Source organism: Xenopus laevis, chromosome 6L (genome assembly GCF_017654675.1).
Source record: "Xenopus laevis strain J_2021 chromosome 6L, Xenopus_laevis_v10.1, whole genome shotgun sequence".
Classification (NCBI taxonomy): domain Eukaryota; kingdom Metazoa; phylum Chordata; class Amphibia; order Anura; family Pipidae; genus Xenopus; species Xenopus laevis.
This window is the reverse complement of record NC_054381.1, coordinates 28203183-28229395: the sequence shown is the minus strand read 5'-3', so window position 1 is coordinate 28229395 and position 26213 is coordinate 28203183. Positions and strand designations below refer to the sequence as shown.

General features: G+C 39.0%; 1 protein-coding gene across 3 annotated transcripts; it reads right to left on the bottom strand.

Annotated features, from left to right (window-relative positions):
* Positions 1-1150: 1150 nt before the first annotated feature.
* trdmt1.L (tRNA aspartic acid methyltransferase 1 L homeolog) lies at positions 1151-26138 on the bottom strand. Of its 3 annotated transcripts, NM_001086204.1 has the most exon segments (11): positions 1151-1343; positions 2905-3034; positions 5136-5193; positions 6573-6928; positions 7342-7425; positions 7986-8055; positions 9095-9160; positions 11073-11144; positions 13698-13774; positions 18792-18901; positions 25682-26083. In NM_001086204.1, coding segments are annotated over 11 exon segments (1191 nt in total). In that variant the 5' UTR covers positions 25743-26083; the 3' UTR covers positions 1151-1236.
* Positions 26139-26213: the final 75 nt, after the last annotated feature.

Sequence of the window (26213 nt, the reverse complement as noted above, 5' to 3'; positions counted from 1 at the left end):
GGGAAAGCTGCACTACCTTCTCCGTGACAAGGGCCCTAAAGAGGGACAATCATCTACACCCACATATGAATGTCCACATGTAGGACACCACAAAGTATGTCCTTGTTATAGGAACCATCTTCTACAGTTTGTCAGGATAAGAGACATTGAGGGGTTATTTATTAATGCTTGAGTTGTATTTTACTGGAAAAAAATTCAGTTTTCAAGGATATTTTTCAGTCAAACCTCAAATTTCCGGTTAAAAAAATAAATAAAAAAAAATTTTGGGCAAAAAGTCCCCCAAATTTTTGGGGGGTTTAGAAAAATATTTTTTTTTTCGAGATTTATTATACTCTGAACCTGGAAAAAATCCAAAAATACTCCAGCTAAAACCTGTCACGGTCATGTAGAATTCAATGGCAGAGGTCCCTATTAAGTAGGGATGTACCGAATCCACTTTTTTGTATTCCGTCGAACCCCCGAATCCTTCGCTAAAGATTCGGCCGAATACTGAACCAAATCATAATTTGCATATGCAAATTAGGGGTGGAAACATTTTTTACTTCCATGTTTTGTGACAAAAAGTCACGTGATTTTCCTTTCCGCCCCTAATTTGCATTTGCAAATTAGGATTCGGTTCGGCCGGGCCAAATCCAAATCCTGCCCTAATCTAATCCTGGTTTCGGTGCACCCCTAGTTAATAGCCTGCATGAAGTTTGGGTTTTTTTTCTGTGGGTTTCACTTAAAAACTGGATCAATCCGAGTGATTAAAGTTTTTTTTTCAGTGAAAACTCTTTTTAAACATATCCAAATCCTGGCCGAATCTAATCCTATATTCGGTGCATCCCTAGCCTGCATGATGTTTGGGGTTTTTTTTCTGTGGGTTTCACTTGAAAACTGGATCAATTAGAGCGATTCAAGTTTTTTCACTAAAAACTAGTTTAAACGAGTTTTCAGGTTTTTCACCCCAAATTCACTGATTCGAGATTTTTCCATTCAAGTTTTTCATAAATTAGAAACCATTCAAATTGTGAGTTCATTCAAGGAATAAAAACCTCACAGAGCTCTAAAATTTAACCTTTTATAAACAACCCCCTTAGTAACATAACATCTGCACAATCTGATTAAAAAAACATTTAATAACATTAACGACATGAAAGAAGTCACCAAATATATAAAATCTTTTATTAATATTATAAAATTGTCACCTAATCTGTTTGTTTATACATTATTATCATGTAAGGCCAGATCAATCGTTCAGGGAGACTGAAGCAGAAGGCTGATGAGACTGGAGACAATATGTACATTGAGACTGTTCCCAAGCAGCCGATAACGTTGTTTTGTTGTTACCTCTTCGGGAAAACCTGGAGTGAAATAAAATGTTGTTTTTTTAGACACTGGTTTTATCAGGACAGTGTTTTTATAAACAGACATGTTTCAAAGACAATACATGTGTAAATTTGTTAACGTGTGTCGAAACTGCTTAGACGAGACAGAAACAGTAATTTCAGTAAGAGACAGTACAGTAGAAGCACTGAGCACTAACACTCATCAGAACAGTTAATCCACACTGCAAATTAAAACAAATGGGAAATGGTACATATAAAACTGAAAGTTTATCTACTTGTGTTTTTACGAACGTGTTAAAGGAATTGTTCAGTATAAAGATAAAGATAAAAACGGGGTAAATAGATAGGCTGTGCAAAATAAAAAATGTTTTTAATATAGTTAGTTAGCCAAAAATGTAATGTATAAAGGCTGGAGTGACTGGATGTCTAACATAATAGCCAGAACACTACTTCCTCCTTTTCAGCTCTCTTGGTTTCCACTGATTGGTTACCAGGCAGTAACCAATCAGTGACTTTAGGGGAGGCCACATGGGTCATAACTGTTGCTTTTGAATCTGAGCTGAATGCCGAGGATCAATTGCAAACTCAGTGAACAGTTATGTCCCATGTGCCCCCCCCTTAAAGTTGCTGACTAATTCAGAGTTAAAGAGCTGAAAAGCAGAAAGTAGTGTTTTGTTAGACATCCAGTCATTCCAGCCTTTATACATTACATTTTTGGCTAACTAACTGTATTAGAAACATTTTTTATTTTGCACAGCCTATCTATTTACACAGTTTTTATTTTTACACTGAACTGTTCCTTTAAAGAAGAAGGAAAGGTTTAATCACTGGAGGGGATTGTTTGCTGTACCAGTGTAGGGTTCTATTGCAAGACTGAGATGCTGCCATCTTCTTCTTGTTTCCTGACCTTCTCTATGTTCCAGTCTGGGTGTGCAGTAGTGTGAAAATCAAAACATCAAGAACAAAGCTGGCTTTTTACTCTAATGAGCATGTGCACTGGCCCAGGGCTGCAGAGAAGAACAAAGAAGCAATAGGTGGGGATGTGGCACTCCTACAGAAGTACCTGGACCAGTGCACATTTCAGTGAAAAAGCCCGGAGTCTCAGGCAAGAGATTATAATAATAATAATCTAACATTTGGTACCCCCAGTGATAATACCTTTCTTTATCCTTTAAGCGTCTATTAAACCTTTAGGGTGTGGCCACACAGACAGATTTGGGGAGATTAGTCGCCAGGTGACAAATCTCCTTTTCTTTGCGGCGACTAATCTCCCCAATCTGCCTTCCTCTGGCTAAAATAAAAAATTGCCTGGGGGCAGGCACTTGGAGCGCTTCGTTTTCCAAAGTCGCCCGAAGTTTCCTCGTCAGGCAATTATGGGTGACTTGGGAAAACGAAACACTCCGAGTGCCTGTCCCCAGGTGATTTTCATTTTAGCCGGCAGAAGGCAGATCAGGGAGATTAGTCGCCACAAAGAACAGGAGATTTGTCGCCTGGTGACTAATCTCCCCAAATCTGCCGTGTGGCCAGACCCTTAATAACATAAACGGGAGACAACCATATGCTGTTTGTCACATACCAAATGTTTCTGGAAATCCATGAAGATTTGCGATCTCTCTAGGGGTAAAATACCGCATTTTTAGTGAGGACAACTTTGCAAGCTTCTCCTCTTCATTCAGCAATTCCAGTGAATTATAAACAGAATCAATCTGTACGGAGAGATGAAAGAATGACACAAGCTCAGCAGAGAAACATCTTTCGGGGGAATGTAATAAAAATCGCTAACGGAAAAACTATTCGCAATGCGAAAAGTTATGCCTTTGCGCGAACAAATTTTGCTTTGTGCGAATTTAATATAGCTTTTGCGAGCCCGGAAACTGTTTAGCGACCACTTCCGACAGTGAAAGGCCGTTTGCGAATTTTATAGTTTGCGCCAATGCGCAGTCAATGTAATAAAACTTCTTACTGAAAAAGTCGTTATGTTTGCTCCAAAAGATTACGACACCTTCAAGCACTTCTTATGAGTGCGCAATTACAATTCGCAATGCGCAATTAAAATTCGCAATGCGCAATTAAAATTCGCAATGCAATAACAGTTTAAGGAACAATATTACATTGCGAGATGTGGATTTTTAGTCTTATTGGTGCAAATTGTTTTGCTCTTTGCGACTTTTATTACATTCCCCTATTTGTGTATAAAGGTAATTGTGACGTTTCATCAGAAAGCCAATTAATACAGTTACATGAAACCAAAGATTAGCCACTCGGTCTCTCCATCAAGTGATGTGACAACATAAAATGACAAGAATATTTCCAATAAATGTATCCAGCCCAGCGAGCAGAAACAGTGATTGTGAGACTCATAGACAGGCTTTCACTTGGCTGAACACTTAATGGAATGACTATTGTCCGGGAGCAATAAACCATAGGATGACACAGACAGCATCAGCCTGCCAGCACCCTTTCAACGTGAACCCAACATTTTTCAACCGGTAGGAAAAGTGATGCTGTCAGAAGCTGCATGTTCAATATCGACTATAGAACCCATATTCCATAAAGAAGTCAAATGCTGGGGGTGCATTGTATTACAGACTTTCCCATAATGACCCTTAACCACTCTTTAATTTAGACTTGCTTTGGTCATTTTCTAAGTGCACAAAAATAAATGCCAGGAAAAACAATGAAACTGGAACCGGTATGAGTAACTTGATCTGGAGTAAGAAGTAACATGCAACAATGGGTGGGCAGAGACTCCCACAATAATAAATACAGCATATTACAGATATGGGATCCGTTATCTGGAAACCCGTTAACCAGAGTGCTCTGAATTACGAAATGACCGCCTCCCACAGACTCCAGTTTATCCAAATTTTTAAAAATGATTTCCTTTTTCTCTGTAATAATAAAACAGTATATTGTACTTGATCCCAACCCAGCCCATTGGGTTTATTTAATAATTACATGATTTTCTAGTAGACTTAAGGTATGAAGATCTATTATCCAGAAAACCCCAGGTCCCGAGCATTATTGGATAACAGGTCACATAATAAATGTATTATTTCATATTTATACAGCACCGCCTTATCCTGCAGCGCTTTACAGTGATTATACATCATTAATATCTGTCCCTGACCCAGTTGCACTTACATTCTAACCCCCATATCTGTACTAAAAACACTAAGTGGCCTATCTACCGTATCATGCTGTAAAAAGTGGAGTGAATGTTGAGCAGAGTAACCAATCAGCAATTAGATTTCAACAGTTGGAAAACAAAAGCAAAGATCTGATTGGCTGCTATGAGCAACATCACTGGTAATGTTTCACTCCACTTTTTACACAGCATGATAAATAGACCCCTAGGGGTTATTTCTGACTGCTAGCATAAATGTGCTTGGCTGCAGTCATCTGCACAAATAAAATCTAATTTAATAAATGTACTTGTGCTCAGCTGCCTTACATTCAAAATTTCACGTAGTTGCACCAATTGACACAGGGAAACACTGGACCTACCAACAGCTCCCAATCAGGCTCCTGGGTTCCTACAGTGCCCTGTGCCAATCATCACAGCACAGCGTTGCTTAAGGAATAGATCACTGCACTTATGGTGTAAATGACCCATGCTAAGTTTGCCCAGGTGCAATTACACACAGCAACCAATAAGATATTTGCTTTTAAACTGCTGACCAGTAAATGCTTCCTGCTGGTTTTTACGGGTTACTGCTCCTGCACACATCACAATGGTGAAATTTATCATATACTACATAATATCTAGGACAAGACATAATGGAGAAGAGAATGAATACAACAAACCTCAACATCAGTAGCTGTCTGAAGAACAGAGCCTGTACCTTCAACATAATGCCCATATCTAGAAAATAAAATACATACGGTCATTTATCAAGTCTTAACCCATTTCAATAAAAAGGTTAGCAGAATTCAGAATTAGGGATGTACCTAATCCATTATTTGGGATTCGGCCGAATCCCTGAATCTTTCATTAATGATCTGGCCGAATACTGAACAGAATACTTTTTTTGAATTTGCAAATTAGGGAAGGGAAGGGAAAAGGTGGAAAAAGCATTATTTACTTCCTTGTTTTGGGATTTGCTTATGCAAATAATGATTCGGCACGAGGATTCCTCTGAATCAGAATCTTGCTGAAAAAAGGCCGAATCCCGAAGCAAATCCTAGATTCTATGCATTCCTATTAAGAATACATGCGTATCTGGAAAAACCTTAAAACCCAAAGGTGTTAGACTAATGTATGCGAATAAAATTGGCCAATATAATTATTTTCCACTGATTATTTTCTCTATGCTCTTTTCAGTGAACTTCATTCAGTCATTTATTCCATATCCCCTACAGCAACATAAACAAGACTGACGTGTATATAAGAGTAGATTATAATAGTCATAGACTATAAACAAACACAGTATGAGGCATTTTTCCTATACATTATTAGTCTTTCCAAGATTTTGAAGTTAAATGTTATCTGGTATTGCAGGATTGAAGGAAAGCAGAGACCATACTCCCAACTGTCCCTTTGTTTATACATAAGGAAATTTGTACCAATCAGAATGCAGCAATGTTATTTTTATTGAGTAAGTGACACATTTCTGATTGCTGAAGGATTGGGCAGGCAAGTTTAAAATGGATGTTAAAGTTACAGTTACAAAGATTTAAGGGAGTTTTCTTCTGTTACTGTTTATTTTATATAGTGAATAAAGTACCCCCTCTTGTAAAATATAAGGATATTATAAGTTACAGAGGAGTTTCATGGCCATATAAAAACACGAGGCCGAAGGCCGAGTGTTTTTATACAGGTCATGGAACTCCGAGGTAACTTCTAATATCCTCATATTTTACAACTGGGGGTACTTTATTTATTATAATACACAAATTTCAGTGAGTCATGTGACATAAATGACATCAGAACTCACCGTTTATAACTAATGACATCAGAACTCACCGTTTATAACTGATGACATCAGAACTCACCGTTTATAAGGCTATAATTTACAAGATATTCATGGCTTTTGTGTATTATATCAAGATAATATATCAAGATAATACTTTAGACAGCACAGTGATGTCCAGCAGGTATCCCTGCTATGGCTCCCAGATGTTAGCACATTCACAAGGAGACAGTAGTCTATGGATATCTGCGCATGCAAACAGATGCCAAATACCAAAGGACCTCTGAAATGTCTCTATCAAGCCATTTAATTAGCTTTATGACACACTCACCCTTTGGTAAAGCAAGTCGATCTTCTGCATGTGGGTCTTACAATGTCCAGAATCAAAGCATATCGCAATAAAGACTTTGGGGGCAGAAAATACTGGCTCATCTCCTCGACACTCATCTCGAGAAAGTCTTGCAACATTCTAACAGAGGCGTCATTGTCCTGGCCTTGTTTTCTCTCCAGCTCTTGAGCAGTCTCCAGCTTGTAAAGAAAGGTCTTTTCAGGGCCATGATCAGTGCCACTAAGAGGGCAACTTGGATTTTTCTGATCCGCACCTGCTTGTGGGTTATTTTCTGAACAATGAAAAACCCTCCTTCTTCCAGGGTCAATTGAGTGCTGGCTTGGAAACTCTTCAAGAATCTAACATAAAAGAAACAGTGCTTAAAGGGGAACTATCGCGAAAATGAAAATTTAATATAAGAAAATTAAGAGAAACAGATGCTGAGAGAGGAATAGTGAAGATAAATTCCATTATTTCAGAAACGGTACAGAATATTTAATTGATTATATTTAAAAAAAACTTCTTATTTCAGTATGCTGAAGTTTATATTACATTTTCATTTTCGCAATAGTTCCCTTTTAAAGACATAAATAATGTAACACTCTGTAACATTTAAAAAAAACTATTAATAAATAAATGCTGACTGATTATTGCATTGATGGCTTCTAGGTTTGTTTTATTCCATCATCAAGGAACGTAGCAATCATCAACCTAAATATGAGTTCACTTACTAATCCAATGGAATTTATACAAAAATGGTTTGAATCCTTACTGTATTGGAGATTGTGAAAGCAAACGGTTCTGTTTGTAGCTTTGCAATCAGAAAGTAGCGCAGTCTAGAATTAGGAATCCCAAGCTAAAAACAATGAAAAGCCACATATAAAAATCTATTAAAATGAAAGTTTTAACGAGAACTTATAATGAAGAGCAGACAGACAGAAAACATGAGTGTATGGAAGGATTTAGAATCTGCTGAGTGAATTCCAATTATAGTGTTGGGAGAAGGTTAGAGAAGAGTATCTTCCCAAGGAGACAGAGTAAGTTAAACACAAGAGGACATTGAGGCAGGTGTGTACATTTTCTGGTCAACTTTTCCACCTCCACAGACAGGGCAATTGTAGTTGGTTGGAAGAAAGTCATTGATGTGACCAGAGCATAAAACTTTTTATTGCACTCGTCGCATTGTGCATGGCCTGATATATGAAAGAAGCAGCATCACATACACAAGAGCCCTATTTATTATACATAAAGTCACTTCCACCAACTTGTAAACTCACGAGGAGGTTATTATAAAATAGGCCAAGATAGGTATATGTAGTAGGTTAGGAAATAATTGTATTAGGCAGTGTCAAATGTGACTGGCTGCATAAAAGGTAAAATGTGTGCAGGCAATTGAATATGTGTATAATCACTTACACACGTCGGTGACAGCAGGAACTCTTGGTAGACATATCCACACTTTTGCAATGTTCCAATCAAGGCTTCCCTGGAAAAAAAGAAAAGAAAAGTCACTCTGCCAATAACTCAACGGTTAGAAACATACTCCTCAAAATTTGGACAGCAGCACATACTCCGATGAAAGAAAAGGAGTCTTTATTGGATCCACTTTAAAACAGGCAGTTACAGTTGCCTTGTAACTAAAGCATTAGTTTTAATATCTTGTCTTTGTGCCCGATGCACAGGAAAATAAACTGGAATATGTAAGCTGAGGCAACAACAATCTGGCACAAAGAATTGAAGTTTTTCTAGGGTCCATTTCCGAACAACTTTTCTATGTTATAGTAACGCATAGTAACCAGTCATCAGTAAATTGATAAATAATAAAAGTAAATCTGCCAGTATAGTTACATACAACCTTATAGAAGGAGAACCCCTTCAACAGCAAATATTATCAAGAAGGCTCCAAATTATGGAAACACAATTTTTTAAAAATAGTCAGATGAGCACCATGGAGTTTCCCCTATGCAAGAACAAAAAATGGTAGTAACATTTAGTAGTAAAACATGTCTCCAAAACTACAATACTTGACATGATATTTAACATTGTTTTCATTAAAATGAAAACACTTTGTATTCCGGGTATCCCTTTAAAAATGTTATATCCTTTAACAAAATCATAGGTGTGATTCCCTTTGTCACATAGTGATGTAGGTGTAAGGGATGCCTGCAATATAGATGCTGATCCATGTAGAGTTTTACTTTTGCTCTTAAAATAACTCCAATGCCTTGTACTACTTGCATGGGTTCCAACTAGTAATGGGCAAATTTGTCCCGTTTCGCTTCTCCACGAATTTCGAGAATTTCCTGCAAATATTCGCTGGCATCAAAACGGCCGCCGGTGTCAAAGTTGATGCCGGCGCCCATTAAAGTCAGTAGACGTCCGTTAATCGCTGCTGGCATCAAAATTGCAACCGTCACCGGCATCAAAGTTTTTCGCCACAAATTCGCACCAGCCGAATAAATTAGCCCATCGTTAGTTTCAACCAATAACAATACAAGAATTCATTAAATAATTTGAGTTGTTACCTGGCTTCAGATGATTCAAATCCTTTTACATTCTCTAACAGAATATACGCAGGGAGTTTCTTCAGCCTGAAAATGAACATATCTGGGTTAAGTTAAAGCAAAATAGGCCAAGAGCAACAATCCTCTAATGTGTTAGAGGAAGATAAGAGGGCAGATATTTATGCAATCCTTTAGTACACTGTAGTATGGATTTAGCCAGGTCATGAAATATTATTATATGGAGTAATGGTACATTTATGTTAAAGGGGTTGTTCCCCTATAAATGTACAGAGTGATATTCTGAGAAAATCTACAATTTAAATTTTTATTATTTGTGCCTTTTGAGTTATTCAGATTTTTTTTTAGCAGCAATCTAGTTATTAGGGACCAAATTAACCTAGCAACCATGCAACTGATTTGAATAAGAGACTAAAATAGGAATAGATGACCCCCATTTGAAAGCTGGAAAGAGCCAAAAGAAGACAAAGAATTCAAAATTTATAAAAAGAAAAAACATTAAGGTCAATTGGAAAGTTGCTTAGAATTATCCATTTTTATAACATACTTTTAAAAGTTAACTTACAGTTGAACCACTCCTTTAAATTAGTTTTGCTGCATTTTAGATAAAAATCAGAACTGATGACTTAATTGAAATGAATATATAGATGGAGCTGGCTTTATTGATGCATCTTGCACATGCTGCTACGCCTCCCCCTCACTGAATGACTTTGCCATATGCACCAGATTAAAAAATAATAAAATACATTCGCTCCATCTTTGAATCCGTATATAATGTATAGTCTTATTGTATAAAACAAGGAATAATAAATGTCAGCTTTCATTTGATATCAAGCCTGAATAAGTGCTATAAGCTTACTCCACTAATAACAGTAATACATGAATCTTTTGTATAATGCAGTCACATTTATAAGAATCTTCTCCTCTTTACAGATCACTTGACATACAGTATCAGCGGGAGACTGCAGAGAATCAAGTCAAAAGCAAAAAAAAAAAAACAAAAAGGAAATAGAAGTGTTCCCTGCTGTGACCAATCTGATTAATGGGATCGGATCTTTTAGCACTGGTGGAAAGAAAGGGCTAGGCTGTGTCTCCATCGACAGAGGAGAAGTAAAAGAAGCTTTTAGAAAGACACAAATAAAGCAACAGTTTGATGCTGTTAAACTCTCAAATAAACAATATATTCTAACTGTCCTGGTACCACATATTCTAAACCTATGCAGTATATTCTTCATTGCTATAGGTAACCAGGAGACAAATGTTACCCTTCAAAAATGTGGTTTAATTTATGAACAGCCACCCTTCCTGAGATCTCTACAGCCTTCATACACCACTGGAATTTCAATAGGGTCTGGCCTTTCAGCACCTGGAATTAACAAATTATTGGCTCAATATATGAATAAGTTAGGGAGCTACTTGCTATTGGATGACTGATTACCAAATAACATTTTATACTAAAGGTATGGGACCGGTTATCCAGAATGCGTGGGACATGGGGGTTTCTGGCTAACAGATATTTCCATAATTTGGATTTTCATACCTTAAATCTATTGGAAAATCATGTAAACATTAAATAAACCCAATAGGCTGGTTTTGCTTCCAATAAGGATTAATTATATCTTAGTTGGGATCAAGTACAAGCTACTGTTTTATTATTACAGAGAAAAAGGAAATCATTTTTAAAAAAATGGATTATTTGATTATAATGGAGTCTTTGGGAGAGAGCCTTTCCATAATTCGGAGCTTTCTGGATAGCAGGTTTCCGGATACCGGATACGATACCTGTAATATTGTTATTAATATAAGCAGTGGGTAGCTGTTGAATTCTGGGGGGGGGGGTGTTTTGCTTGGGGGCAGGCAATGTAGAACACGAACAGATAAAAAAGTTGCAACATGGTAGAACATACAGAGATGCACAGGGATGAATTCAGCTGCCATTATACACTGTCCATATTAAATGCACAATAGGGAATGGTCATACCTTGGAAGTATGTCAAGAACATAAAGGAAGCTCTTTGCTCTTGGATCAGAAATGTCACCCTGCAGGCCTATCCTGTGGTAGGAAAAGGCAATATATAATTATGCACAGCCATACACAGATCTGTAAATTAAAGGGAAATACTTTCTCATTGTTAAAGGGGATGTTCACCTTCCAAACACTTTTTCAGTTCAGTTTTTTCAGATTACTCCCTAGAAATAAATAGTTTTTCCAATTACTTTCCATTATTTATTTTTTACTGTTTTTCCAAAATCTAAATTTAAAGTTGAATGTTCCTGTCTCTGGTGTTTGAGTCTGGCAGCTCATTAATTCAGGTGCAGATTCTAAACTGTTACAATTTTGCAACATTAAGGGCAGAGACACACGGTCAGATTCGGGGAGATTAGTCACCCGGCGACAAATCTCCTCTTCTTCGGGGCTTTTAATCTTCCCGAACTGCCTTCCCTCCAGCTAGAATGAAAATCGCTGGCGGGATGGCAATCAGAGCGTTTCGTTTTCCGAAGCTGCCCGCAGTTTCCTCGTGAGGCAATGAAAATCGCCAGTGGGAAGGCAGTTCGGGGAGATTAGTCGCCCCAAAGAGGAGATTAATCTCCCAGAATCTGACCGTGTGTCTCTGCCCTTAGTTGATACATTTCTCAGCAGCGTCTGTGGAGTATTAGCAACTATTGTATCAATTCTAACAGCTGCCTGTAATGAAACCCAAGGATTCTGCTCAGCAGGGACAAATCCAAGAAATGTATCAACCAAATGTATCAATTTAGAACAGTTTACAGGGTCAGAGACCCCCCCCCCTCCCAGAGTTACTTTAGAAGGTCAAACATGACACTTTACACTTCAATATTAGAAAAACGATGACACAGAAAATAGAATGTAATTGGAAAAAGTCGTTATTTCTGGTGATCTATCTGAAAACAACTAGTTGTTTGAAGGTGAACAACCCCTTTATGCAATTCTATGTTAACATTACGAAACAGTGGGTTGATTGATAGAGAAATAACCCTATAGTAGAACAGTCTCTATGGAAATACAAGGGAATAAGACATAAAGTAAGACATGCAGGCATATTCTATTGTGAATATCTTCCCAAGATGCGGTTTTTTACCTTCCAGAGAGGCTGTCACCACAATATTCCTCTCATAGGATTTGGAGAGCCATAAACAAAGGAGTTTTATTGCCATAAATGTTTTTAAATCAAATAGCATTTTAAATCAAAATCTCAAGCTAAGCATCCTTTTAACAACAACATGTATTTAGGAAGAAGCATCTTCTTTACATTGGTCTACTCTTCCTATGATAACCATCAGTCACCAAAATGCCCTATGGAGCTACAGTATAGTGCAGGTATGGACCCGTTATCCAGAATGCTTGGAACCAAAGGGCTTTCCAGATTGGCGGTCTTTCCGCAATTTGTATCACAATGCCTTAGGGTAAGGGCACACCTGGAGATTCGGTGAGATTTAGTCGCCTGGCGACTAATCGCCACTTCTTTGGGGCAACTAATCTCCCTGAACTACCTTCCCCCCAGCTAGAATAAAAAAAATCGCTGGTGGGATGGCAATCGGAGCGTTTTCGTTCCATCGACTTCGGGAAACGAAGCGCCGCAAGTGCCATTCACTTTCATTGAAGCATGTGGAAGACACGGAGAAGCAATTCGGGGAGATTAGTTGCCCCAAAGAAGAGGCTATTAGTTGACGGGTGACAATCTCCCCAAATCTCCAGGTGTGTCCTTACATTAAAGTCTGCTAAATTTAATTAAAGTAGGATTGTTTCGCTTCCAAGAAGGATGAATTGCATCTTAGCTGGGATCAAGTACAAGGTACTGTTTTATTATTACAGAGAAAAAGGAAATACATTTTAAAAATGTGAATTATTTGATTATACTGGAGTCTATGGTGAGCTTCCTGGCTAGCGGGTTTCCAGATAATGAATCCAATACCTGTAATATATCTTCCACTACTATGTAGTGACACTGTATTTAGTAAAATGGGTTGGTCAACACACTAAATGAACTTTATCCGTTATCCGGAAACCCATTATCCAGACAGCTCTGAATTACAGAAAGGCTTTCTCTCATAGACTCTATTTTATCCAAATAACACTAATTTTTAAAAATGATTTCCTTCTTCTCTGTAATAATAAAACAGCACCTTGTACTTGATCCAAACTAAGATATAATTAATCCTTATTGGAAGCAGAACCAGCCTATTGGGTTTATTTAATGTTTACATGATTTTCTAGTAGACGTTTGACGATCCAAATTATAGAAAGCTCTATTAACCAGAATACCCCAGGTCCGGAGCATTCTAGATAACAGATCCCACACCTGTACCATTAAAAATCTGCAAACAGGCTTTTGGCAGTCTCTCCATGGCCAATTGAATGGTACAAAAAAATAACTTGAGCTAGCAATCTCTATGGTTAATAGGACATTGCATGTAGTAATGAAATTTACTTTTTAAACAGGGCAAGTGTATAGAAGAAGGCAGGGACATGCCCCAAGCGCCATCAAACTTAAACCTTTACTTGAAAGATTACAAGCACGGTGTGATCACTGACAGTTTGGGCATATTCATTAAGAGAGATATTATTTCGTTTTGAAAACTATACCTTGTGAATGGCTGGCAAGGAGGACTCATAAGGATCATATCAAAAGACAAAGCATCAAGCTCTTTCAGTGTTATTCCCTAAAATAGAGAGGAAAGGAACAAAATAACTTATAATGATCTATTATTTATAATTCCTTCATTGTTATTCATTATGTTTAACATCCAGGCCTTGTTATAATTACAACACAGGGCACAAAAATAAGCAAACTTACTACCCTGATGAAAACAGTCGGATGGTGAGGATAGGTTGGAATTTAACAGTTGGAGGGCTGTAGTCTGGACATTCCTGATGTATGTATTGAAATAATATAGGTCCTTTTTATGCTTATTTACCTTTTATCGTCCGATGCTGGGGGGGGGGCCCAGGGCACACAGCCTCTATAAAGTTTAATTATAAATGAACTATAGGATTCTTTCCATGGAATCATATTTAAAGGGGTAGTTCATCTTTAAATTAACTTTTAGTATGTTGTAGGCCAATTCTAGACAATTTTTCAATTGGTCTTCATATTTGGTTTTTTTTTTATATAGTTTTTCAATTGTTTGCCTTCTTCTTCTGACTCTTTCCAGCTTTCAAATGGGGGTCACTGACCCCATCTAAAAAACAAATGCTCTGCCAGGCTACAAATGTATTGCTGCTCATGTTTCTATTTAGGTCCCTCCCCTATTCATATTCCAGTTTCTTATTCATATCAGTGCATGGTTGCTAGGGTAATTTGGACCCTAGCAACCAAATTGCTGAACTTGCAGATAAGAGAACTGATAAAAATAAAATCGAAATAACTTAAAACCGCAAATAATGAAAAATGAAACCCCATTGGAAATGGTCTCAGAATATCATTCTTTACATCATACTAAAAGTTCATTTAAAGGCGAACAACCACTTTAAGATCTTCCTATCTATAATGTCATAGTGACCTGTATTCATATCAGAGAGTGATGGAATTTCATGGTGTGCTGACTTAACATGTAACCTTTGTGCCTGCAGACTGTTTATTACTTTGATAGCCAACCACGTGCCACGGCTTCCTTTGTCGAGAACCGCATGGAACTGAAATAACTATATGCAGCTCACTGCATTCTTTAGGAAATAATCAAAAATGCTTTATATGCCACCTTTTATTAATATGGCATTAATGATTCAAAGAACAATAACAAGTGAGTTTCCCACAGTGTCAAGGGCAGTCACCAAAGAATTGGGGCCAGAGCTGGGGGCTCTCCAATCACTTGTGGCTGAGGTCTGAAGACTGGGTAGCATTCCCAGCAATAAAGTTTATTCTCTATATAGTCATTAGTTGTAAATCCCCTCCAAGAGAACGTGCTTATTGCTGCAAGTCTGTAACCTGCTGAACATAATTAATTAATAATAGATATATCACTCTTGCCCTGTTGGGGTTGCTGGGAATTAGTGCATTGCTTTTATATCTCCTCTTAAATGAATGTGTGGGAGCTGCCATATTGCCTGGCACTGAAGAACATAGTAAACAAACCCCACAAAGAGTGCTGTCGTTACTTCAGTATGTAAAGGTTGTTCCATTTGAGGAAGGCACCCTGGTACAGGTATGGGACCGGTTATTCAAAAAGCTCGGGACCTGAGGTTTTCTGATTAAGGGGTCTTTCCATAAAATACTTTAAATCTGCTAAAACATTTTAAACATTAAATAAACCCAAGGGGATTGTTTTACCTTCAGTAAGGATCATTTATTTCTTAGTTGGGATCAAATACAACTGTTTTATTATTACAGGTTTGGGACCTGTTATCCAGAATGCTCGGGACCTGGGGTTTTCAAGATAACGGATCTTTCTGTAATTGGGATTAGTCTACTAGAAAATCGTGTAAACATTAAATAAACCCAATAAGCTGCTTCCGATAAGAATTTATTATATCTTGGTTGGGATCAAGTACAAGCTACTGTTTTATTATTAGAGAAAAAGGAAATCTCTGGATTATTTGGATTTACATGGATTCTATGGGAGACGGCCTTTCCGTAATTTGGAGCTTTCAGGATAACGGGTTTCCAGTTTAACAGATCCCATACCCGTACAAATATTTGATTAAAATGGGTTTCCGGATAACAGATCCCATGCTTGTACATAGCAAAAGGAAATCAATTATAAAAATGTAAAATATTTGATTAAAATGGAGTCTATGGGAGATGTCCTGTAATTAGGAGCTTTTTGGATAATCGGTTTCCCGATAACAGATCCCATACTTGTACTGCCCAACCACACATGTGTATGAAGAGACGCAGAGAGAATTCTATGCACGCCATAACCTAGAATATTAGTCACACAAATAAACTTTATGCTAAAACTTGTATATTTCCCTGTTATACAAAAAGGCAGTGGATCCAAAAGATTTCCTGTAATATTAAATGTCCCACATGTCGGTCAGCGACACAAACTGTTTTCAGAAATACAAAAGAGACTGCAGTTGTAATAACAAAAAACAGGAAGCTAAAGAATAGGTACGAGCTCTGTAGAAAGGACTGGTCATTTTCCTCCATTTGTGCAGAAATGCTGCAGGAATAAGTGAGGGGACACATGCTTGTAGCTGCAGCTGCAAGATATTAGGCGCAAGATATTAGGCTCAAGATATTAGGCGCATGGTATTAGGCGCATGGTATTAGGCGCATGGTATTAGGCGCATGGTATTAGGCGCAAGATATTAGGCGCAAGATATTAGGCGCAAGATATTAGGCGCAAGATATTAGGCGCAAGATATTAGGCCCATGTTATTAGGCCCATGTTATTAGGCCCATGTTATTAGGCCCATGTTATTAGGCCCATGTTATTAGGCCCATGTTATTAGGCCCATGTTATTAGGCCCATGTTATTAGGCCCATGTTATTAGGCCCATGTTATTAGGCCCATGTTATTAGGCCCATGTTATTAGACCCATGTTATTAGGCCCATGTTATTAGGCACATTAGGCACATGTTGTTATTCTCCAGTCCTTTCTGTAACTGCCTGCCATGCGGCTGCCTTGTACTGTACTTGCCTCCATATAGATAAGATAAGCGAGGAGTGCACAAGTCAAAGGGAATCAGGTCCCTGAACACTTGTCTCCTACCTCTGGATCTGACTCTTTCTAGCAAATACGGATCTTTTCTTAGCAGTTTAAGGTATGGGATCCATTATACAGAAAGCTCTGAATTAAGGAAAAGCCATCTCCCATAGACTGCATTTTATCCAAATAATCCAGATTTTTAAAAATGATTTCCTTTTTATCTGTAATAATAAAACAGTGCCTTGTACAGGTATGGGATCAGTTATCTGGAAACCCATTATCTGGAAACCCTTTATCCAGAACGCTCCGAACTACAGATGCCGTCTCCCATAGACTCCATTATAATCAAATAAGCCAATTTTTTAAAAAATGATTTCCTTTTTCTCTATAATAATAAAACAGTACCTTGTACTTGATCCCAACTAATATATAAGTAATGCTTATTGGAAGCAAAACCAGCCTACTGGGTTTATTTAATGTTTACATGATTTTCTAGTAGACTAAAGGTATGAAGATCCGAATTACGGAAAGATCCGTTTTCTGGAAAACCCCAGGTCCCGAGCATTCTGGATAATAGGTCCCATACCTGTACTTGATCCAAACTAAGATATAATTAATCCTTATTGGAGGCAACCCCAGCCTATTGGGTTTAATTAATGTTTACATGATTTTCTATGAGTTTTTGGTATGACGATGCAAATTACGGAAAGATCTGTTATCCGGAAAACCCCAGGTCCCAAGCATTCTGGATAACAGGTCCCATACATGTACAAGTTAAAGGGGTTTGTTCACCTTTAAATTAACTTTTAGTATGATGTAGAGAGTGATATTCTGAGACAATACGAGTTATTTAGCTTTTTATTCAGCAGCTCTACAGTTTGCAATGTCATCTCTTATTTAAATCAATGCATGGTTGCTAGGATAATTATGACCCTAGCAACCAGATTGGTCAAACTGCAAACATGAGAGCTGCTGAATAAAAAGCTAAATATCTCAAAAACCACAAATAATAAATTAAAACCAATTGCAAATGGTCTCAGAATATCACTCTCTATATCGTACTATAAGTTAACTCAGAGTTGAACAACCCCTTTAAAGGAGAACTAAACCTCCAGTACCAAAAATCCCCCTTAACTGCCTGGCATTGTCCCCTTTCCGCACTGTGCATTAGTAAAAAAAGAAAAACTTTAAAAAAAGGTGACCCTAAAATGCAGAGTAGCACAGTGGAGCTCCTGGGCGCCATCTTTCGCTGCTTCATATTTTTCGGGAATCAACACTGACACAAAGCCTGCAGGAGCAAAGTTGGACCAAGTCAGGAATCGGCTTCAACTGCGAATGCTGAGTTGAGTCCCGAAAGAATACAAAGCAGTGGAAGCTAGTACCCTGGAGTTCTGCTGCACTTCTCTGCATTTTAGGGCACTAATCATAGTGCGTATAGGCAGAGGGGAGGGCCAATGCCAGGCAGTTAAGGGGAGCTTTTTTGGTATGGGGGTTTAGTTCTCCTTTAAGCTGACTGCATTGTGCATAAAAGGAAAGGAACTGGAAAAAGACCTACAACACACATATTTACATGGAGTAACTTCCCATGTGCACATAACTGGTGATCAGCAGGGTACCAATAGGGTCAGCTGCCCATATATGTACAATTTAAACACAGCTAACTCCTAACAACCTGACTTTAATTTCACACCAGTGAGGGGCCAATAGCTTGTCACCATCAGAGCATTCCATCTCCCTGCTCCGCCTGATCCCTTTCTGCGCTGGTTTTGTGCCATTGCACCCTAGGCAAATACCTTCTGTCTACCCCTAGTCCAGCCCTGTCTCATGCCTAAATGACTGTAACATCCCCCATATGTAATAAAAGGCACTAAGTTTGCCCAGGAGCAGTAACCCATAGCAACCAATAAGATGCTTGCATTTAAACAAGGGACCAGTATATGCTACGTAATGATTGGTTACTATGTGTTATGGCTCCTGGGCAAGCTTAGTGGCTTCTATTACATAACACTATAGTTTCTGGAACAACTTATCTTAAGGGATGAGCTTTCTTAGAACCAGACAGCTAATATCATTCCAGCTACATACCTCAATAGTCTTTGGCCATAAAGGAGTATGGGGAAAGTTATATTTGTAGACTTTATTGGCATTGGTATTCACATCCACTGCAGCCACAACTTCAGCAGCTACACCACTTTCTGGGGAAAGGAAAGAAAAACATACATCATTTATTAATTATATTTTTTTAATATATTTAAATAGAAGTCATGCAAAATGAAAGTGTTATCAACCAAGCTAGGCTTAAGCACGTAACAGTGATCAAGAAAAATGGACTAGTACACGTTTTTGTTCTTTGTTTTGTTTTTAAATAAATCTGAATGAAAATTTATTTTTCTAAATTTTGCAGCTAAAATCTAAATTTTATCTCAATAAATGTTAAAATAAATCTGGACGACATAAATGTGCAAAATTTAAAAGAGAGGTCACAGATGGACTGCTGTGGGTGTATGGCTAAAAAGAGGTGGTTCATCTTTAAGTTAACCCCATATATAATATAAGGCACTAAATTTGCCCCCAGAAACAGTAACCCATGGCAATCCTTACGATGCTTGCATTTAAAAAGGTGACTAGTAATTTCTACCTGCTGATTGGTTGCTATGGGTTACTGCCCCTGCCTTTTGTTACATAACCCCATTTGTATATTATTTAGTGAATAAAGTACCCCCTATTGTAAAATATAAGGATATTATAAGTCACAGAGGATTGCACACTGGAGAGCTGCAGAATAAAATATAAAACTCAAAAAAAACCAAAAAACTCAAAAACCACAAATAATAAAAATCAGATCTCAATATCACCCTCTACATCATACGAAGTTACCTCAAAGGTAAACAACCCCTTTAAATGTAGGGTAGCATAAGTCAGAACACATTTTGGCAAGTGTGAGCCCTACTACCTACGTAACTGGTATTTACAAAGTTGGCCCAAGTTCAGTATATAGCAACTATTTTTGCAATTTTCACTGCAACGGAGTAGTAAAAGCTAACTGCTCTTTGCTTGTTATGAGTTACTAGACCCGGGAAAATGTACTCAAGTCTTTTATAACGAGGGCCCAATAGTGAGGCAAGGAATAGAACTCAGCAGAACAGAATATCATATCACCATCTAACCATCAGAACTTTTTCTATGGATGGGAGAAGAGAATGAAACAGGCACACCTGAACAGGTAAGATAAACAGTGACACCTAGGGGCTGATTCACTAAGCTCGAGTGAAGGATTCGAATGAAAAATACTTCGAATTTCGAAGTATTTTTTGGGTACTTCGACCATCGAATTGGTTAAATTCGTTTGAATTCGAACGAAATCGAACGAATCGAACGAAAAATCGTTCGACTATTCGACCATTCGATAGTCGAAGTACTTCCCCTTTAAAAAAAACTTCGACCCCCTACTTCGGCAGCTAAAAGCTACCGAAGTCAATGTTAGCCTATGGGGAAGGTCCCCATAGGCTTGCCTGTGATTTTTTGATCGAAGGATTTTCCTTCGATCGTTGGATTAAAATCCTTCGAATCGTTCGATTCGAAGGATTTAATCGTTTGATCGAACGGAAAATCCTTCGATCGATCGATCGCAGGATTAGCGCTAAATCCTTCGACTTCGATATTCGAAGTCGAAGGATTTCAATCCGAGGGTCGAATTTCGAAGTATTTTTAACTTCGAAATTCGACCCTTAGTGAATCGGCCCCCTAGTGTAGGTAGAAGGTTTTAAATAATTAAACGTTACTATGGGCCAGCTTATATCGGCCCATGTTTCAGTAACTTTACAAATGAGAGGTGTCCATATTGAATAATATGTTAGTAGCCAATTGCAGCCCATTTAAAGAGGTGGGTCACCTTTACGTTAACTTTTAGTAATGGCCAATTCTAAGCAATTTTTCAACTTGACTAATAATTATTTTTTTACGGTTTCTGAATTTATTGCTTCTTTTTTTGTTGCTTCTTCTGACTCTAGTTTTTGAATTATTTGCCTTCTGACTCTTTCCACCTTTCAGATGAGGGTCAAAAGCTCTGTAAGGCAACAAATCTATTGTTATTGCTACTTTTTTATTACTCATCGTTCTATTCAGGCCTCTCCTATTCATATTCCAGTCACTTATTCAAATCAATGCATGGTTGTTAGGGTGATTTGGACCCTAGCAACCAAATGGTTGAAATTGCAAACTGCAGAATAAAAGCTAAATAACTCAAAAAGCACAAATAATAAAAAATTTAAATCAATTGCAAATTGTCTGAGAATATAACTCTCTGCATAATACTAAAAGTTAACTCAAAGGTGAACAGCTCCTTTAACAGATTTTTTTTAGGCAAAAAAATCCTTCCATGGCACTTGCATTCAGAACCCATTGTGATAAAAACTCCCTTGCCCCCCAGCACCAAGATTTATCATAGTAACATTGTTTTTAAGGTTTTAACTGTGACATAATGAAAATAATCAGATTTCACAGTCAAACCAGATGTCCAGTAATGCGTTTTCCATATGTGCTCTCCCTCAGATTTAGGCCTTCCACAGGTTAAACTAACAAATAATACACTTTCCCCAGCCTGGTGCGGCACATGTGTTATTCCTCCCCCGTCCCATCTGAATGCAGTCAGTCCCATTAAGAACTCGCCAGTGTTTGAACATAGGTGTGGGGTGCCGGCATATGGGCAATCTGTTTTAGGCGGCTATCACAGCCCACTGAATATAAACAGTTTGGGATCAAAAAACATTTAAAGAATCTGAACAGTCATTCTAACCCACTCCCGTCTAGAATGTCCTAATCATCAAAGTATCAGAGAATTACTTAACAAAACAAAAAATACATGTTAATGAATGTTCTTTTGGGCCTTGAGGATTTCACTGTACGGGTATGGGATCTGTTATCCAGAATGCTCGGGACCTAAGGGTTTGTTTCTCCTTTAAGTCTACTACAAAATCATGTAAACATTAAATAAAACCAATAGGCTGGTTTTGCCTCCAATAAGGATTAATTATATCTTAGTTGAGATCAAGTACAAGGTACAGTTTTATTATTACAGAGAAAAAAGAAACATTATTTAAAAACTTGGATTATTTTGGATAAAATGGAGTCTATGAGAGAGGACTTCCCCATGATTCAGAGCTTTTTGGATAACAGGATTCTGAATAACAGATCCCATACCTGTACTCATTTATTGGGCCTATTGGGGGCTGTTTGGGACTTTGTGTACAAAATATACCAGGGCTATTTTAAATCTCAGTCCCGACTAGGGTTGCCACCTGGCCGTTATTTTACCGGCCTAGCCGGTAAAACACCTGCCAAGGCCGGGGCCGGTATTATAAATTTACCGGCAATGCAGCTGCCGGTAAATCTGTAATACCCCTATCAAACGCCCTTGGCATGCCCCAATCTGCTGAAAACGTACATTTTTTTCCCAGCGTCTGTCCAATCGCGTGTCGTGGCTCCGCCGCCCTCCGCCATCACGACACGCCCCCTTCGACGTCACAACACACCCCCTTTCTTCCTGCGCCCACCATGGCCGGTGGAAATGTTTTTGAAAGGTGGCAACCCTAGTCCCGACCAAGCTCCCCACCTTTACTTGCCCCTGACACTGGACATGCTCAGTGTGTTCTTGGCTAATGCTATAAAAGCTAAGCTATGGGGTTATCAAAAAATTATAAAAATTTTATCAATTGGCCAATGTTTATTGCTCCTTTTTATTACCTATTTTTCTATTTAGTCCCTGTCCTATTCAATCCATGGTTGCTAGTGTGATTTGGACCCTAGCAACCACAATGTTAAATTTGCAAACTGGAGAGCTGCTGAATAAAAAGCTAAAAACATTAAAAAAAAACACAAATAAAAACCAACTGCATATTGTCTCGAAATATTACTCTCTTCGTCAGGGATCCCCAACCTTTTGAACCCGTGAGCAACATTTAGAAGTAAAAGTAGTTGGGGAGCAACACTAGCATGAAAAATGTTTCTGGAGTGCCAAATAAGAGCTGTGATTGGCCTATGTGGATTGTCAACCTACATTGAGGCTCTGTTTGAAAGTACATCTGGTTTTTATACAACCAAAACTTGCCTCCAAGCCCGGAATTAAAAAATAAGCTCCTGCTTTGAGGCTCCTGCTGGGAGCAACATCCAAGAGGTTTAAGAGCAACATGGTTGGGAACCACTGCTCTACGTCATCCTAATAGTAAATTTAAAGGTGAGCAACCCCTTTCATAGAGGGTTCGTTTGCCCCAAAACACCCGGTAGGGAGTCCAGGGCCACCTCAACAGGGTGTTAATTGGCCCTTCTTTTTACGGGTTGCCTATAAAAAATTATATCTGTTCCCTTCCATATATTAAAACAGCGGCAACAGAAAGCAACGATAACCCCGGATGTCGTTTCATCATTTTATGTAGCTGCCGTTGGCAAGACTGTGATATTTGACAAATAAATAATTCTCCTTAGTATATTTTCTAAAGCTTTTATATAGTTCAACTTATAATAAAAGATATGTTTGATATAGGTTGATTCTTCAGTTTGATTACTAAGACCTTAGTAATTAATTGAAGTACAGGTATGTGATCCATTATCCCAAAACCCATTATCTAGAAAGCTCAGAATTATGGGAAGTCCATCTCCCAGAGACTCCATTTTACCAAACAACCCATCCTTTTTTAAATGATTTCCTTTTTTGCTGTAATAATAAAGCAGTACCTTGTTCCTTATTGGAAGTAAAACCAGCCTATTGGGGATATTTAATGTTTATGTGATTTTCTAGTAGACTTAAGGGCTGGGACACACTGGGCGACTAATCGCCGCGACTTTCCACGACTAATCTTCCCCGAATGCCTCCCCTCGCTCTGCGCCTGGCTAAAATGAAAAATCGCCTGCGCTAATCACACGCGGCGATTCGTTTTCCGAAGTCGCCCGAAGTTTCCTCGTGAGGCAATTTCGGGCGACTTCGGAAAACGAATCGCCGCGTGTGATTAGCGCAGGCGATTTTTCATTTTAGCCAGGCGCAGAGCGAGGGGAGGCATTCGTGGAGAAAAGTCGATGCAATTAGTCGCCAGGCGACTAAATCTCCCCAAATCGCCCAGTGTGTCCCAGCCCTAAAGGATGAAGATTATGAAAAGATCCATTATCTGGAAAACTCCAGGTCCCGAGCATTCTGGATAAGAGGCTCCATACCTGTACTATAATTTGGTTATTATAATAAAGTTAAAATGCGCATTCAGTCTCCCACTTGGAGATTTGGAAATGGCTCCCCTACTGGGTTGCCAGGTTTTCTAGTCAAATTGGGCTACTAATTTAAAGCCCAGGTGGGTTTTGAAAGTACAAACCAGCCATGGTACAGATTTGGGCTACTTTTTGGGCCTTTGGCTGGTTTTTACTTTGAAAAACAGCCAAAGTTTTTTCTTGCCCTAAGTGTGAAGCCAAGTCTGTCCCAATGCATGTTGGGTAATATAGTTTTTGTTTAACAATTTGCCAACTGCCAAGTTTAATGTAAGACTACAATGCCCAGCATGCAAAGGGACAGACTTGTGTAGAAGTTGGGAGTTACCAGATTTTGGGCTCAGTACCCCAGTCTCCCGTTACTCTTAAGCATTCTCGCATTTTCCAGTGACTTTCCTCAATTTCAGACACTTTTGGGGCAAAATTCTGCTGGCCACCAAAATGTCTACAGGTTGACCTGTTTTACCAATATTTATTGAAATTGTACATGTATTAGGGACCCCTATACCTCCTGTTCCTCCCTTCTCTAGTTACGCCCCTGGTGACAGGCAAATCTGTCCCATTTTGCTTCATGGAAAAATTTGTGAAACAGTGAAAATTTGAAAGGCGTGTTTTTACATTAGACTTTTTTTTCACTGCACACATTGTGCTATTTTTTGGCTACTTTTGAAATGCCTATTGGCTAGTTTGGGGCTGGTTTTGTAGCTGACTTGGCTGGTTTTGAAAATTAGACCTGGCAACCCTGATCCCCTAACACCTGGGTGAATACAATCCCCAACATCTGCATGTGTAGCACACCTCCCAATGTTTTGAAAGTAAAAAGAGGGCCAAAAATTTTTTCTGCACGTAGCGCAGCAAAAATTTTTCACCATGCCCCTTTCTGTGGCCACACCCCCCAATCACCATGTTAATTTTACAAAATTTGGCAGGTTATGAAAGTTTGAAAATAATTCTCCATATTTTTTTGTCTCAAATTGTTACAAAGTATCTTATGCTCTCTGCTAAAAGCCAATTAAGTTATAAACGTTGTTTCTTTTTCTGGCAGTTCAGTGCAGAGAAAATAGGGACTTTCCAGTACAAATGAGGGACTGCGGGTTGAGCTGTCAAAAGAGGGACTGTCCCTCTAAAAAAGGGACAGTTGGGAGGTATGAGTTTTTAAAGGGATTTTAATTTGTGCCAAAAGCAATTAGTGCTGTATAACCAATAGGATAATAACTAACAAAGCTAAGGGGCTGGGGATGCAACAAGTGACATGACAGAGATGCTGAGGCACTAGCTCTCCAGAACTGGCACAGTAGTAACATAAAGAAGTGACATGTCCAGGCAGGAGTGCGGTCAGTAACATTCTTGTCTGTGTCTGCTAAACCCCTGGTAGGAGTCAGCGAGGAATGCTGGGAGTTGTAGTTTGCGTTTCCTGATCTCTCAAGAAGCTGCATCAGGCTGAAGATCTGATTGAAGTACTGAGGGGAGGGAGTATAAGGGAGTGCGGTTTGGGTGGAGGTTAGTGGGAAGAATGTAAAGTAGTGGTTCGGTTTCGGCCCGGAGTCCGGCCTGTGCTGGGAAAGAGAAACACTAACACGTGCAGGCTCAGGCCCAGCCCCTCTTCCATGGCAGGCCTCACTGTATTATTTCCCTGTCACCTCAGCTGCCTTCCGCGCCACTGTGCGTTCCACCCAATCCCCCATTACGTGCCGCGCCACTGTGCGTTCCACCCAATCCCCCATTACCTGCTAGGCCGCAGTGCATTCCTCCGACCCCGCTGTACAGCTCCAGCACCCGCAGCGCCATAACTCTAGTCCTCGCTCCTGTCTGACTGCGGTCTCTCCGTCTCTTGCTCCTTCCACCCCCACTTCTGCCGGAGCCCCTGGCGCCTAAGGGACGCAACGTAGCGCTCTACTAACAAGCCTGGCTGCGGCCTTCCAGCTCACTCGGCATTCTCATAAAGCCAAATGTAGGACATGCTGCGCACAAATATGTTTGCTGCATGCGTTGTACTATGGCTTCTCAATAGCGCATCGTTTGCCTTTGTCGTCGCGCATACTCCAAATGTGCAGTCACCTCCGCTCTGTTGAATGATAATAACCCTCCTATAGCTTCCAGTCCTTTCATGCCATAATGGCTGTCCTGCAGCTTCTTCTGTGGCCTGTTATTACCAGCATGCTCAGCTTGGCATATGGGCTCATGACAAAACAGAAAGGTCACACGTGACATGGCCCTACATTGAAGGGAAGTTCTACTTTAAATACAGTGATGGGACAT

Coding starts and splice junctions, on each gene's coding strand:
- trdmt1.L (XM_018266227.2), bottom strand. CDS start 18,853: ATGCCAATAAAGTCTACAAATATAACTTTCCCCATACTCCTTTATGGC. Junction 6,929..7,341: donor CTTTCACAATCTCCAATACA/GTAAGGATTCAA, acceptor CTTTTATGTTAG/ATTCTTGAAGAGTTTCCAAG. Junction 1,344..2,904: donor TGGATTTCCAGAAACATTTG/GTATGTGACAAA, acceptor ATTTCACTCCAG/GTTTTCCCGAAGAGGTAACA.